The 14,780-nt window shown below is 44.5% G+C and overlaps 1 protein-coding gene across 1 annotated transcript in view; it reads left to right on the forward strand.

Moving 5' to 3' along the window:
* limd2 (LIM domain containing 2) overlaps positions 1-12,053 on the forward strand; it is a 48,946-nt gene extending 36,893 nt beyond the window's left edge. Inside the window, exons 3-4 of the mRNA XM_067969119.1 lie at positions 1,796-1,932; positions 5,919-12,053. Of these exons, the coding sequence (XP_067825220.1) occupies positions 1,796-1,932; positions 5,919-6,072 (291 nt within the window). The 3' untranslated portion in view covers positions 6,073-12,053. The remainder of the gene's footprint in view (positions 1-1,795; positions 1,933-5,918) is intronic.
* Positions 12,054-14,780: the final 2,727 nt, after the last annotated feature.

The following is a 14,780-nucleotide window of genomic DNA, read 5'->3' on the forward strand; positions in this document are numbered from 1 at the left end:
CTATTTACACTATACCCGCAACATCGGTGAGAAGCTAATGCTGCCTTTGTAGGGTGAAATATGAGGCCCCAGGCAAGAAGAAACAATGGAAGGCTGCCCTCTTCTGGTGGACAGACCGTGTACTTTTCCTTCATGTTGGTTAATTATGAAAAGTCTTGTTAGAACTGTCTTGATAATTCTTAGGTTCGATGTGAGTAATGTACACTCTGATCCTAGAATGTCAAATGGGTGTGAATTTTTTAAACCAAATACCTGTACCGACAGATGTATCAGGAGCAACAATCTGGACGGCAGCTTGTTCCAGCTGAGTGTTAGCTTATGCTTGGCTGAGTAGCTTTGTAATACAAATTGAAGCCATCCCAGGGTAGCACACTACTACCAACATGTGGCCCTGTAGCAAATTTAATTCCTCCATCCATACTGTTGTGGGAAGTTGTCAGTTGGAGACCAGGCACCCCCGCCCCCCCACCCCAACACCAGTGAGGGGGGTTCACAGGGAGAGTGATCCTATCAGCTGAGGCCTGGCAACGCTCTTGACTACAGGTATTACATGGGTCAGAGTGAAAGAGGGATACACATTCTCACACAAATTATTAATTGACAGGTTGACGAAAACCTGTTAGAACCCATTGGAGTCAGAAGACAAAGTTCCTTCAGACCTCAATTCCAATCTGTCCCAACTGTGAAGTTATCAGGTTTTCCTTGATTAATGACAACTTGCGTTTATATAGTGCCTTTTAATGCAGTAAAATGTCCCAAAGCATTTCACAGGAGCGTTATCTGACATAATTTGACTCCGAACCATGTAAGAAGATATTAGGATGGGTGACCAAAAGCTTGGTCAAAGAGGTAGGTTTTAAGGAGCATCTTAAAGGAGGAGAGGTGGAGAGGCTGTAATGTGTTTGATTAGACAGGATTTGATTCCTGGCCCCTGTTTGCTGCTCTGATGGAGGTGATGAAACTCAGCACCTGATCCAATGCAGTATTAGTATCCTAATATTGAATTTCTTTTTTTTAAACTTGTGCTCAGGATATGTGTGATGCTGGCAAGGCCGCATTTATTACCCACCTCTAGTTGCCCTGAGAAGGTGGTGGTGGGTCTTCTCCTTGAACTGCAGTCTTTATGGTGATGGTGCTCCCACAATGGTGTTAGGTAGGGGAATACAAGTTACTGACCCAACGATGATGAAGGAATGGTGATATATGTCCACGTCAGGATGTGTGACTTGGAGGTGACTGTGTTCCCACACATTGCTGGTCTTGGCGTTCTCAGTGTAAGCTTCTGCAACACAATTTCATTCCAGTCAACAGCCACTGGTTTGTCACATGAATTAAAACTCTTCCTATTAGATTCTACGTTAGCTATCCTCTCACAAAACAGAAATGTGCAGCATGGAACTGAACAGCAATCTCACTTTCTTGGGTGATTCTGGGCAATGCCATTGGCGGGGTAATTATCTTGGGAAGTGGCGAGTATGCAGCCCAGGGCTTCCATCTATATAAGTGAGTATTTGTACCTCAGACGTCTTTGACCTGTTTTCAGCATTTCCAGAGATGAACTCCCTGCAAGTGCAGGTTTGCCACTGTGAGTGGGGGAATCGCAGAGCCACCCTTTATATTCCAGCACTCCACTCTATGCCTCAGTTAGGTGGAGAGAAACAAGGATTTTTCAACTGATAACCAGTTACTTTCCTGTGGGAATTTGTAGCCGTGTAAACCCAGTTAGTCACTTGTGTTAGGCTTCATTTTCCCCAAAGGCTCAGGCTAATGAGGTGTCCTCTCCTTTTCATTGCAGGCTTTTTTGCGGACTGTGTCGAAGGAGCTCTGTGCTTCCTGTGATAAGACAGTGTATCCCATGGAACGGCTGGTTGCTGATAAGCTGGTTTTCCATGCCTCCTGCTTTTGCTGTAAGCATTGCAAAGCTAAACTGAGGTGAGATACGAAACCAAACTCTTGTTAAACTCTGCCATTCAGCTCCACCAACTGCACAGATGCTTAAGACAGCGAGTAGCTGAGCCATTCATACCAGGAAGATCCCAGCTTTGACCCCTAGTCTGTGCTGAGTTATATATTAACTGGTACGGTGGTATTATAACTGGCTTCATCATCCTTGAGCGACAGAAGGGACTATCAGCCAGCTGCTTCTCACTATCCACTGACTCCTGGTGGAGGTGTGCATATGTCAACAGTGCTGAGGATTGTGGTGCCTGTCATAATCAAATAGCCTGCCAACACTCCCTGTCTAGATTCACACATGAACCTTTGCCACTTGAGTAAGGTACCGGCATTCATGGAACCGATGCCAGCAAGACTGAATGCCTTCAGGATAGGAACAAAGAAAATCAGACAAAAACTGCCATCAAAAGTAGTCACAGCCTTATGGTCTCATGCTGACGGGTTCCAGGGCCTATACTGGTGAGCTCCAGCTCATATTAATGACCCTCACCGATAGGTTACATACTGATCAGCTGATTGTTAAATGTGTTGAAAAGTAATTTGTGAATTGATGATATGGCATCTTTGAGGATTGGAAAGGTAATGACTTCTAAATCAATAAATACTTTTAATGTTCAAACTTAGACATTTGAGCAGCTTAATTGTTGTAACCTCCTCTCATCCTTGGCATGTTTCCTGTTTAAGTAATTTTAACTATTTCCCTCCTTGACCGTTTCCCAGTTCTCCTGCACCACTCACTATCCCCAGCTAAAAACACGGACAAGCAAGCTGTTGCCAGACTTCAGCCAGCGCCCCTCTGTAACTTGCAGCAGAGAGTAATACCAGCTGATTCAGCTCTGTCTGTAGCTTCCCCTCCAGTCAGTACTCGTTGTGGGAAATGCCAGCCGCAAACTGCATTCTGCAACTGAGAAGCAGTAGACGGGGCTGCAAGAGGCTGTCCTGCTCCATCTGTTAATTTTGCCTTTTAATATTTCATTATCTTAAAAAAAAAAGTCCTTGATTTATTTCTCCTTTTTCGGTCCTCATCCCTTATCATGTCTCCCAGACTGTCTAATCCTCCTGGTGAAGCAGTGTCTTGCGCCTGAACTTTCCAATTGGAATTATTTTGAAGCTGGTGGCAACCTATGGTAAAATAAAACTGATTGGATCATCCAAGAGGGTCTTAGGGCTCTGGAGGAGGGTCTTAGGGCTAGATGTTCCCCACCTCTTGGCGAAGGAGCATCTTGAACCTAAAAGATCGCACTCTCCTGGAGGACAGTCTGGTGTAGATTATTCCTCCACACTGTCCATTGTCTAGCAGATGAGGAAACTCTGATGGGATGCAACCTAGGTTGCTGAGGGAAGTAAGGGTGTAAATTGCAGAGGTGCTGGCCATAATCTTCCAATCCTCCTTAGATATGGGGGTGGTGCCAAAGGACTGGAGAATTGCAAATGTTACACCCTTGTTCAAAAAAGGATGCAAGGATAAACCTGGCAACTACAGGCCAGTCAGTGGTGGGGAAGATTTTAGAAACGATAATCCGGGACAAAATTAATAGTCACTTGGACAAGTGTAGCTTAATAAAGGACAGCCAGCATGGATTTGCTAAAGACAAATCATGTTTAACTAACTTGGTTGAGTTTTTTGATGAGGTAACAGGGAGGGTTGATGAGGGCAGTGCGGTTGATGTTGTGTATATGGACTTTCAAAAGGCATTTGATAAAGTGCCACATAATAGGTTTGTCAGTAAAATTGAAGCCCATGGAATAAAAGGGACAGCAGCAGCAGCATGGATACAAAATTGGTTAAGTGACAGGAAACAGAGAGTAGCGGTGAACAGTCGTTTTTCAGACTGGAGGAAGGTGTACAGTGGTGTTTCCCAGGGATCAGTACTAAGACCACTGCTTTTTTTTATATATATATTAATGACTTGGATTTGGGTGTACAGGGCACAATTTCAAAATTCGCAGATGACACTAAACAGTGTAGTAAACAGTGAGGAGGATTGTGTTAGACTTCAAGAGGATATAGACTGGCTGGTGGAATGGGCGGACACATGGCAGAAAAAATTTAACGCAAAGAAGTGTGAAATGATACATTTTGGCACGAAAAATGAGAAGAGGCAATATAAACTAAATGGTACAATTCTAAAGAGGGTACAGGATCAGAGAGACCTGGAGGTATACGTGCACAAATCTCTGACGGTGTCAGGACAGGTTGAGAAAGCAGTTTCAAAAGCATACGGGATCTTGGGCTTTATAAATGGAGGCATAGAGTACAAAAGCAAGGAAGTTATGTTGAACCTTTATAAAACACTGGTTTGGCCACAACTGGACACATTGTGTCCAATTCTGGGCAGCACGCTTTAGGAAGGATGTGAAGGCCTTAGAGAGGGTGCAGAAAAGATTTACTAGAATGGTTCCAGGGATGAGGAACTTCAGTTATATGGATAGACTGGAGAAGCTGAGGTTGTTCTCCTTAGAGCAAAGAAGGTTAAGAAGAGATTTGGTAGAGGTGTTCAAAATCACGAAGGGTTTAGATAAAGTAAATAAAGAGAAACTGTTCCCATTGGCGGAAGGGTCAAGAACCAGATGATCCAGATTTAAGGTGATTGGCAAAAGAACCAAAGGCGACAAAAAGAAAAACTTTTTTAAGCAGCAAGTAGTTATGATCTGGAATGCGCTGCCTGAAAGGGTGGTGGAAGCAGATTCAATTGTGGCTTTCAAAAAGGAATTGGATAAACACTTGAAGGGAAAAAATTTGCAGGGCTACGGGGAAAGAGCGGGGGGAATGGGACTAACTGGATTGCTCTTACAAAGAGCCGGCACGGGCTCAATGGGCCAAATGGCCTCCTTCTGTGCTGTAACCATTCTATGATTCTAACTTGGACTCATTACCTGGAGGCCAGATAAGTGAACACGTGTTCCTATATCTAGGGGGTCAGTTCCTACCGTGATTAGGTTGCAGAGAGATGAGCGGCTGCTGCTGAAACTCAGCACCTATGTCTGATAGAATCACCATTGCTGCGTGTTCATGCTGTGGTCAGGAGGATAGTGCCAATGCACTCACTCATTTCATGGTGAATAGTGCCGTTCAACATGCTGTTTTGTGAGGAGTTCCTGGTCTTTGGTGGGGGCTCAAAATCACATTTGTCAATCATCTAACGAACGAGTATCCATCCTCCTTGGGGAAGGGGGGGGGGGGGGAGAGAAAGAGAAAGGCATGCAAATCTCTGCGGTCGATTTGACACCAAAATGACATACCTGATGGAACTGAGTCAACCCTCCATGGCAGACTCAGAATCTGATACCCGAACCAGGTAGGTCAGCAGTACTCCATTGATTTATTGACCAGCCAGCCTGGCTCGTTGATAGATTCCTCAGTTGCTTGGTTTGGAGACTCTTAATCATGTTGATAATGTGTCAAACCAATTGAAACATGTTTGAAACCTAGACCTTCAGAAAGGTGTGTGATAGCAAAGGGCCTGGACCATCCCAATCTCCCAGCCTCAGGAGGGCAAGGAGAGCAGTCAAACATTGAGAAAGGCCTGGAGTGACATTTATGAGTGAGACAGGTTGAAAACTCATTGAGAACCATCAGACTAGAAGTCAATGTGAGTGATGTAATTGTACAAATGCCTAACATGTTGTATCAAATTCCTCTGTGCTATTTTGACGGAGATATTCACTACATTTGCAGTAAGCGTTTGCAGAATAACATGGCCTGCAGCAACTTTCAGGCAGTAGAAATAGGTCACTCTTTTAAACTTAACTGATAGTGCCACTGCTAAGTCTAATGGTGTGAGGGTTTAGCCTGTCCACACCTTCTGGTGCTGAGAAATGTACAGAGAGAAATGAGAGGGGTAAAGCAGAATGGAGAGTCCTTTGATTATTTGGTGTACCAATATGGCCTTGAGTTGTGCTGTGTTGAATTCTTGTAAGTTTATATCTGGTTCTCCTTTCTTCCCTCCCTGCCCTCACAGCCTGGGAAGCTATGCAGCACTGCAAGGTGAGTTTTACTGCAAGCCTCACTTTCAACAGTTGTTCAAGAGCAAAGGGAACTACGACGAGGGCTTCGGCCGCAAACAGCACAAGGAACTGTGGCAGCAGAAAGCGGCAGAGAGTGGCTCCAAGTAAGCGTGATACCATTGCTGGGGAAGGAGCAGCTGGTTAGAAGTTAACGGAGTGTGAAGCACTGACACCACGCCTCTCTTTAACTAGGGGCACAGCAGCTGCAATTCCTCAATCAGCTTTAAATAGAGTGTAATTTAGGGGCCATTGCTAACATGGGGGAAGGATTGCTGTTGTCACTATGTGTAGCGACATTAGGGTCATTACGATTTCACTGGCAAATCCAAAACGCACAAAGCGTTACAAATACCAACCAGAGGACACCTTGATGACTGGATTTACAATATTGCACCCAGGAGTGTCGAAACTTGTCCATGGAGCCTCCCAGGCCACATACAAAGATCAGCCCCACCCCAGCCCACCACCCCTCCCATTTAATCTCTGCTACTAACACACCTCAGCGTACCGATTTAGGACTTACCCACTAATGAGGGAACAGCCCTTTCTAAAACTCCAGATCACAAAATTCAAACAGGGCAAACCGTGAATAAGAAATAAAAGTAAAAATAGAACTGCGTTGCCTGGGCTTCACGGACTAGATTACCTGGGTCCATGAGCTGCATATGGCCCACATAACACCCCTGTGCTGCACATAGCAACCAGAGCAATTCTTCCCTCATTTACACATTGCTATGTCTTTGGAACGATAGCCCACCCTAGTGGGAACAGTTTGCAACTGCACAATATACTCAATAATATATATATCTCCGTAAAACAGGGTGGCTTTGCCACAGTGAAGTGGTTGTGCCAGATACTATAACTGAGCTTTATACAAAAGGAATGTGAAGACACAATGCCACCTACATGTCCGCTGTGACAGATTTATCTTTTAGTGATTAAAGGTTTCAGTAAGAACCATGGGAATCATGGTGCATCACTTGCACAGCTTGCTACACTGTAAACTTTCCTCGCAACCCAGAGGGCAGTGCTCACAACATGACAGTGCTCAAATCAGAATTTATTTTTGGAGTGGGCCCTTCCAGAAACTGAGCAGGTCTGAAAACGGTTTCAACTTGGTACCACAGGCCCTTTAATCAGAAATTTTATCGGATGACTAGACTTTGGTTCCACTTGTCTGATATGTGCATGCCCTCACCTTATCCGCTGCTCCATGTTAGAGAGCATTTCCACCCCCCACCCTGCCCAACAGAGAGTAGTGCCCCCCTAGAGGTCAGTGCCTCTCCCTACAGAGAGAACTGCCTCATTGGGACAAATGCCTCATTACAGAAAGTAGTGCCCCCGTTAAAGGAGCAATGTTCCCCCCCCCCCCACCCCATCCCAACTTGATTACTGGTTGAATACCCAATAATTTTAACTGTTTCGGTTTTCTTGATGGCTCTGTCGTTTTCTCCAGTTACTGGCTTAATTTTTTTTAAAAGCTTGCATGTGATTTAATTGCGCGGGATCTCAGTTGTGTTTATTGTCGCGTTGTGATATCACTGAATTTCAGGTGCGCCCTCAGGCGCAAGCTCAGCAGATGGAATGCATTTTTTTTTCAACTGAAACTGTGCCTCAGTAATGGGTTAAATGTTGAGAATAATATTTTGGTACTTGAATGTTTAATATGCGTGGACCTATGCATTTTATATTAAGGCTCATCAGTCACAGATCGTTTCCGGGTTTCATTTAAAGATTCAGCAGCCTTTTATAAACTTTCTATATACTGACCCAGTGCAGCATACCACCCAAAAAATACTTGTATCGTTCTCTCCCATACCAAGAAGTTTGACGTTAAAAATTACTCTGTACTAACCAAACCAGACACCAGGGGTGAGAGTCCTGGACTGATGTCACTGTGACTGACGGATGTCCTCTAGTTTGCTTCATGTATTCAGCAAAATGCTTACACCATTCATATATCCCTTCTTTCCCCCCACAGCAATACCACCCCCCCACCCAATTCTCCAGCTGAGAGAACAGACAGACAACCTGATGTTCTGTAAAGATAGAAAATACTCAGAAGTGGCCACGGTGACTTGCACTTCCTCTTTCACTGGAGGGGAAGCACAGTGACTCTCCTGCTTCAACCTCCAATAGCCACCTGCCTTGTGATGTATTTGAGATTTTCATTGTTAAAAACCTGGGTATTTGAAGTGTACTGCTGCGTGCGCAGGCTGTGCTGCTTTCGGGTGGCACTGAAGGATTATTAGAAGCACAAGTAGCATCAGGGTGCCGACTGAAAGGAGTAACGGTACAAAACAATACCAGGCCCACCAAAAGCAGTGCACTCCATGTCAAAGATAAGCTGCTCAGTTTCACTCATTCCATGATGATGCCATCCAGGGGGAAACATTTGGACTCTCTCCTGCGGATGCATGTGTGACGCTCAGGCTGCCAATCAAGCGAAGCTTCACTGCCGTCTCACATTCCCACTTATTTCAATTGGAGAGAGGCGTTACATGAAGCTTAATCACGATGCTACAGCACTGTGTGCACACACCTCCATTTACATATCTCCATAATCTCACACTCCTGACGGGTAAGGGGGAGGAATAACTGTATCACGTCAAGGCTGGTGCGATCTGCATTCCCGTTACCTCGCCCAGGTTCTTAAACTCACACTTCTACTTTCACTGGAGGGGAAGCAGAGTGAATCTCCTGCCACTACCCCCGCCCCCCCCCCCCCCCACCAAACACCACCTCCAATTGCCACCTGCTCTGTGATGTCAAAGTTTTTGTAAACTTGTTTCTCTATTTGTGAATATTTTCTTCCATCTTTAGCTTCTTCTGTGTTGCACATTGATGCCTGACTGGGAGAGTCTCTGCTCCTGTCAGTATCTCCAGTGCCACCTGCCAACAGCCTGCCTGGGATCCGGAGCTTTCTGTGTGGAGGGAATATTATGCTTCGTCCCCCCACCAACACACTGCGTCTCATACCACATGCAGCAGCCACAGCATAAAAATTGCAGTATGTGATGTTACCATGAAAAGGCTTAGCGGGTGTTATGGCATTCCTTTATCCACTATTCTAATACAGTTATAGCCTGTTCTTTTCAAACATGTTAATGTTTCTGTTTAAATCGCAGGCAAAGGAACATCATCTGAACATGTTCAGCAGCTAAGCACCAATATCACACACTGTAGCTCGAGGCCCAGTTTTAGCTGGGCACCACTTTAACATGTACCCAGTGTAGGTAACACACAATATTATACACACAGGCATCAGCCCACATCCACTGTGTCACCTAAACCGGGGGGGGGTGCAAGCTCTTACCTTTTGCTGCACAGGTTGGTACCATGGAGCTTTGGAGGCCACATATAAAGTTTAACTCCGTTCCCAATAATTTGCAGATATCTCGAGTTGCTGATACTAACAGATCCCAGTGTTCTGATTTAGGATTTATTCACCAATGGCAGCATAGTCTAGTAGTCCAGGGGCCTGGACTAATAATCCAGAGAATGAGAGTTCAAATCCCACCATGGTAGTTTGAGAATTTGAATTCAGTTTAAAAAAGAAAAAATGGCACCACTAGTGACCAGTAATGAAGCTGTTAGTTTGTTGTAAAACCCCAACTGATGCACTAATGTCCTTTAGGGAAGGAAAGCTGTGTTCCTTATCCAGTCTGGCCTATATGTGACTCCAGTCCCACACCAACATGGTTGAATCTTAACTGCCCTTTAGCAAGCCACTCATTTGTATCAAAAACCGTTCAAGAAGGTGGCTCACCAGCACCTTCTCGAGGGCAACTAGGGATGGGCAATAAACACCAGCCATGCTAGCAATGCCCACAACCTGAGAATGAAAAAAAAAATCCTCCAGGCCAACAAAATTCACTCAGGACAAATCATAAGTAAGATAGTATGAAGTAGAACTGGAGGACCTATAATTTTTGCTCAAGCATTAGATGAAATTCATAAATTGTGCGTTTCACTCTGGCAGTATAAAACTGGTGTTAATCTCCACCCACCTTGAGGACCCCTGTCCTGGAGGGGGTCTCACAGCGCTTGGGTTTTAGTCTGCTCGGAACTCAGATTGGGATGATTGGCCAGTTATGCTGCTACTTTTTTTTTTACCAAAACCACTTTACATCGACATGAAAGTGACAGTATAACTGCAGCCATACCAGGAATGGAAGCCTTGTAACAACCCCATTCCTCCTCCTCAACTCTTTCTCCCCACCCCCCCACTGTGTGTCCTACACCCTCTCATCAGACAAATATGATGGGAATATAGAAACAGGAGATCATTCAGTCCCTCGAGCCTGTTCCACCATTCAATCAAATCATGGCTGATCTGTACCTCAACTCCACTGACCCGCCTTTTCTCCATATCCCTTTATACCCTTACCAAATAAACAAATCTATCGATCTCAGGCGTGAAAATTTCAATTGACCCCCAGCATCCACAGCCTTTTGAGGGAATGAGTTCCTGATTTCCACTACCCTTTGTATGAAAAAATATTTCCTGATTTCACTCCTAAATGGCCTAGCCCTAATTTTAAGATTACACCTTCTTGTTCTAGATTCCCCCCACCCAGATGAAATAGTTTCTCTGTATCGACCCTATCACACCCCTTAATCATTTTAAACAAAAACTGCTGTCACCAACATGATGAGAGATGCCAAGCTTTCACAGATCAGGGTTAATGCAACCTGGAAACTGGGATTTTTAAATGTGATGTTATTTTGAGGAAAGTCTATACTGCATGTGTAAATCTGTGATCAGCATTTCAGGACCTGATGGTGTATGATGTCTTCCCAAAGTGAAACATTTCAAGTGATGTTTTGTAATGGTTGCATGCATTTAATATATTGGTGGTTCTTGTCCATTAGACATATGTTCTCGACTTACCGAGAGATGTGGGGCTATGCTCCTCCGATACCCGACTGTACTGGATCTAGTCAGTGTTGGAATTAGAAATTGTGACTAATTAAATATCATAAAATACAATAACCTCACATTGTACAGATCTCTGATACAGCACTGCCAAGGATATATTGGGCTTTGTTTAGCACACTGTGAAAGAATTGCTAAGATATAAACGGAGTAATGATCCCCTGTCCTTGGTGGGTGGGGGTGTAGCAATTGGGCCCCAGAATTGCCAAGTTGGTGGAGAAAACCTGATCAGTCATCAATACCCAGTGAGTCCAGCTCGATGTCTGCAGGTGGATATTGGACAAGGATCGGATGGGGCTTGACATGGTGGCCAAACAGCCTGCCAACATGCACTGCCCAGGCTCATATTTGAATAAAGGCCTCGTGCATAATGAACTGAAAGGCTTCAAATGCCCGTGCAACTGCACCCCACCATGGGTTGGCCCCTTCAGGAGGGTAAGGAGAGAAAATAAAATTATTTTCAGGTATCTGCTGATCTGACTTGTTTCACTGATTGCCATGCCCTGGGGTAATCTGCCTGACAATCAGACTACAGTGAATGGGGTATTATACATGGCACACTTTATGAAATAATCCCACATTGTACACAGTGATGTGAAAGGCCCAGAACACTTGGTGTTAATGAGCCATTACACACTGCATACATTGAACTAATTCCACATTACACATGGGTGTGAATTTGCTAGTGCACATTGCGCACATTACTGTGAACTAATCCCACACTGCAAACACCAAATGTGAATGGAGGTTGTGCAGTTCACAATCTGAGTGTGGCCATATCTTGCTTTACATGCCAGTTGGATATGGTTGACACAACTGCCTCTCCTGCCTGGAACTGTTTTGTTCAAACTTGATATGTGAAACTTGAAACAATTCACTGCTTCATTGTTCACTCTCCATCCCACAAGCCATTCCTTTATTGTTCCTGTAGAGAGCTGTCACTGTCAGGTTACTGTATTTACAACTTATTGTTACCCAGCAGATATCCCTCGGTACACAGGCCTTATAAATATTGTATGTTTGTACTTTTTTTACTGTTTGTATATCTCTTTGATCACGACTGTTAGAAGTGCTGCTTTTGAATCTGTGATTACACCTCTGCTTTACAAATGTTATCAGAATTTTTGACATTAAAATATCCATTGTCTAACTCTGTGTATGACATACTGAAAAACAAGGAGGGAGGATGAATCTCCTTCTGTCCCAACAACATCTTTCTTGGTTTCTTTGATATTCATTAATATGGAATCGATGTCCAAAAGATCGGTCGCACAATATGTACACTCAAAGGGCACTTTTACATTTCTGCTTAACTATTGGGTTCTAGAATCAGGTTCCAGGAAACGCCCTCCTTGTGCTGATCCGCAACTTATATATTCCACATCAGCAACCGGGCTTGGTAAACACATTGGACTCCCTGTTAGTGCGGAGAAAGTAAATGTGTGGGACTAGCTCCCTATGCTTGTTTCACTCCAAGAGCCAGCCTTAAGCCTATTTATGAATCTACAATGCCTTTGATTCTGAGTACATAGGAAAAGGAGTAGGCTATTCAGCCTCTCATGCCTGTTCCATCATACAATTAGATCATGGCTGATATATATCTTAACTCATGAAAACAGGAAACATTTACTCACCTTGGTTCCATATCCCTTAATACCTTTGCCTAACAAAAATCTATTGATCTCAGTTTTGAAATTTTCAATTGACCCCCAGCCGCAACAGCTTTTTGGGAGTGTGTTTTCCAGGTTTCCACCTGACTTCACCCATGAACGGTCTAGCTCCAATTTTAATATTATGCCCCCTTGTTCTGGACTCCCCCACCAGAGGAAATAGATTCTCTCTTTCTACCCTGTCAAATGCTTTTATCATCTTAAATACCTGGGGTTGTTTACATTGTGGAGTGCAGCTGACCGAGGAAGACCCACCTGGTTGGAGTCAGCTGCACTCCTGCAGTGTAATGGCACCTAAAGATCTGTATAGTGGTGAAAGTATCTGCTTCACAGGTTGCAGGTACAAACCCAGTACTGTTGACACCACCTGCCTCATGTGTCACGTGGTTGGTAAATTCAAAGTGAGAGGAGGCGGAGGAGCTTTTGCCACACTAGTGTTCCACCTGAACCTTTTATGGATGCCTGCAGTTGTCTGGCCACAGAGTGGCACTGCTGGTGAGAAGCTGGCAGATTGGACTCAAGGTGATAGGCCTTGAAAACAGGAAACACAGTTGCTCTGTTTGATTTCCTTTTTTCCAAGGGTGGGACTCCCTTCTTTCGCTCTTGCTTTCTCCCCTTCTTCCACAGTAGAGCTTCCTGTGCCACATACTTTCCCTGCCTAAGAGGGTACATCGGCCAGATGTTCCCACAACCCCAACAATGCCAGTTCAAAATCAACGGGTGTAGGAGAGCAGCTTGGGCAAGTGTCCCTCACTTCCTGTAGGGAAGTACTTGGGCCATCTCTAAAATACCCCAAACCAACGTGCTCTAATATTCCACGACTACACGCAAGCTCTCCTGCACACTGCTCCATCACACCAAAGCAGCACAGTCAACTATCACGTTCTCTCTCTTGGGCATTGTAGCAATTTTGCACCAAGTAGAGAATATCTCACTTCATTCCCTCTTGTTCTGTTATCTGCAATGACCTGATGTTTAACGTTAAACATCCCATGGCACCACTTGAAGAGCAGGGAGTTCTCCTCGTCTCCCGCCCAACATCCCTCCCTCAATCAACATCAGATTAACCCGTCGTTCATCTCATTGCTGTTTGTAGGAAATGGTTGCCACAGAATAGCTGCTGCATTTGCCTACATAACAAGTCACTGCACTTCAAAGTAATTCATTGAGAGAAATGCTTTGCGACATTGCGACAAAATGATTAGACATTTTAGAAATACGAGTCTTTCTTATATCTGTGCGGTTGTCTTAAAGAACTTGCATCTATATAGCATCTTACCACATCTCTCAGAACATCCCAAATTGCTTTAAGTCCAATGAATGCACATCCAATTGAACATACTTAGTGCACAATTAGCCTAGCCTCCATTACCAGATCTAGCTTGACCACATCAAGCACTATCATGTTTCACTCTCCTAGCCAAAGCAACCCACTATTCCAAGATCATCCTGAAGGCCCAGGAGAACCCAAAACTCCTTTCCTTTACAACCAATCGCCTCCTTAAACCCTTTTCCTTGCCCCCTCCACTATCACTTCAAACATCGAATGCGAGGAACTCTTGGATTTCTTCATCACCAAGATCGATACTTTTCATTCAGCTGCCTTCAAATCTCATCAATAAAACCCACCTCCTGCTCCCTCAATCCCCTTCTCACTCAACTTCTGACCACCCACCTTCCCTTCTTGGCTTTAATTCTAGATGATAAGGTCAGTGGTTCCTTCTCCTCGGGCACAGTGTTCCTCTTCCCTTCAAAGCCATCCACTTCTCAAAAAATCCACCAAAGACTCCTTCGTCCTTTGTTCTCCAAGGTCTTTTAATTTGTTGTTGCCTCCCAGCTATGAGACCCTTATGAGTCACAACTTCCTCCAGTTCAACATCAGGAAGAATGAATTCGTCATCTTCAGTCCCCACCACAGACCGCACACACTCGCCACCAATTCCTTCTCACTCCCCAGTCATTGTTTCAGACTCAACCAGACCATGGCATCTCGTTTAACCTGACTTAACTTCAGACTCCAAATCCTTTCCATCACAAATACAGCTTACTTCCACCTCCATAACAGCATCCACCTCCAACTTTATCTCTGCCCATTTCACTGCTGAATCCCTCAAAGAATCTTACAGCACAGGAGGCGGCCTTTCGGTCCATCGTACCTGTGCCAGCTCTTTGAAAGAGTTATCCCCTGCTCTTTCCCTACAGCCCTG

Source organism: Heptranchias perlo, chromosome 30, assembly GCF_035084215.1.
Source record: "Heptranchias perlo isolate sHepPer1 chromosome 30, sHepPer1.hap1, whole genome shotgun sequence".
Lineage (NCBI taxonomy): Eukaryota > Metazoa > Chordata > Chondrichthyes > Hexanchiformes > Hexanchidae > Heptranchias > Heptranchias perlo.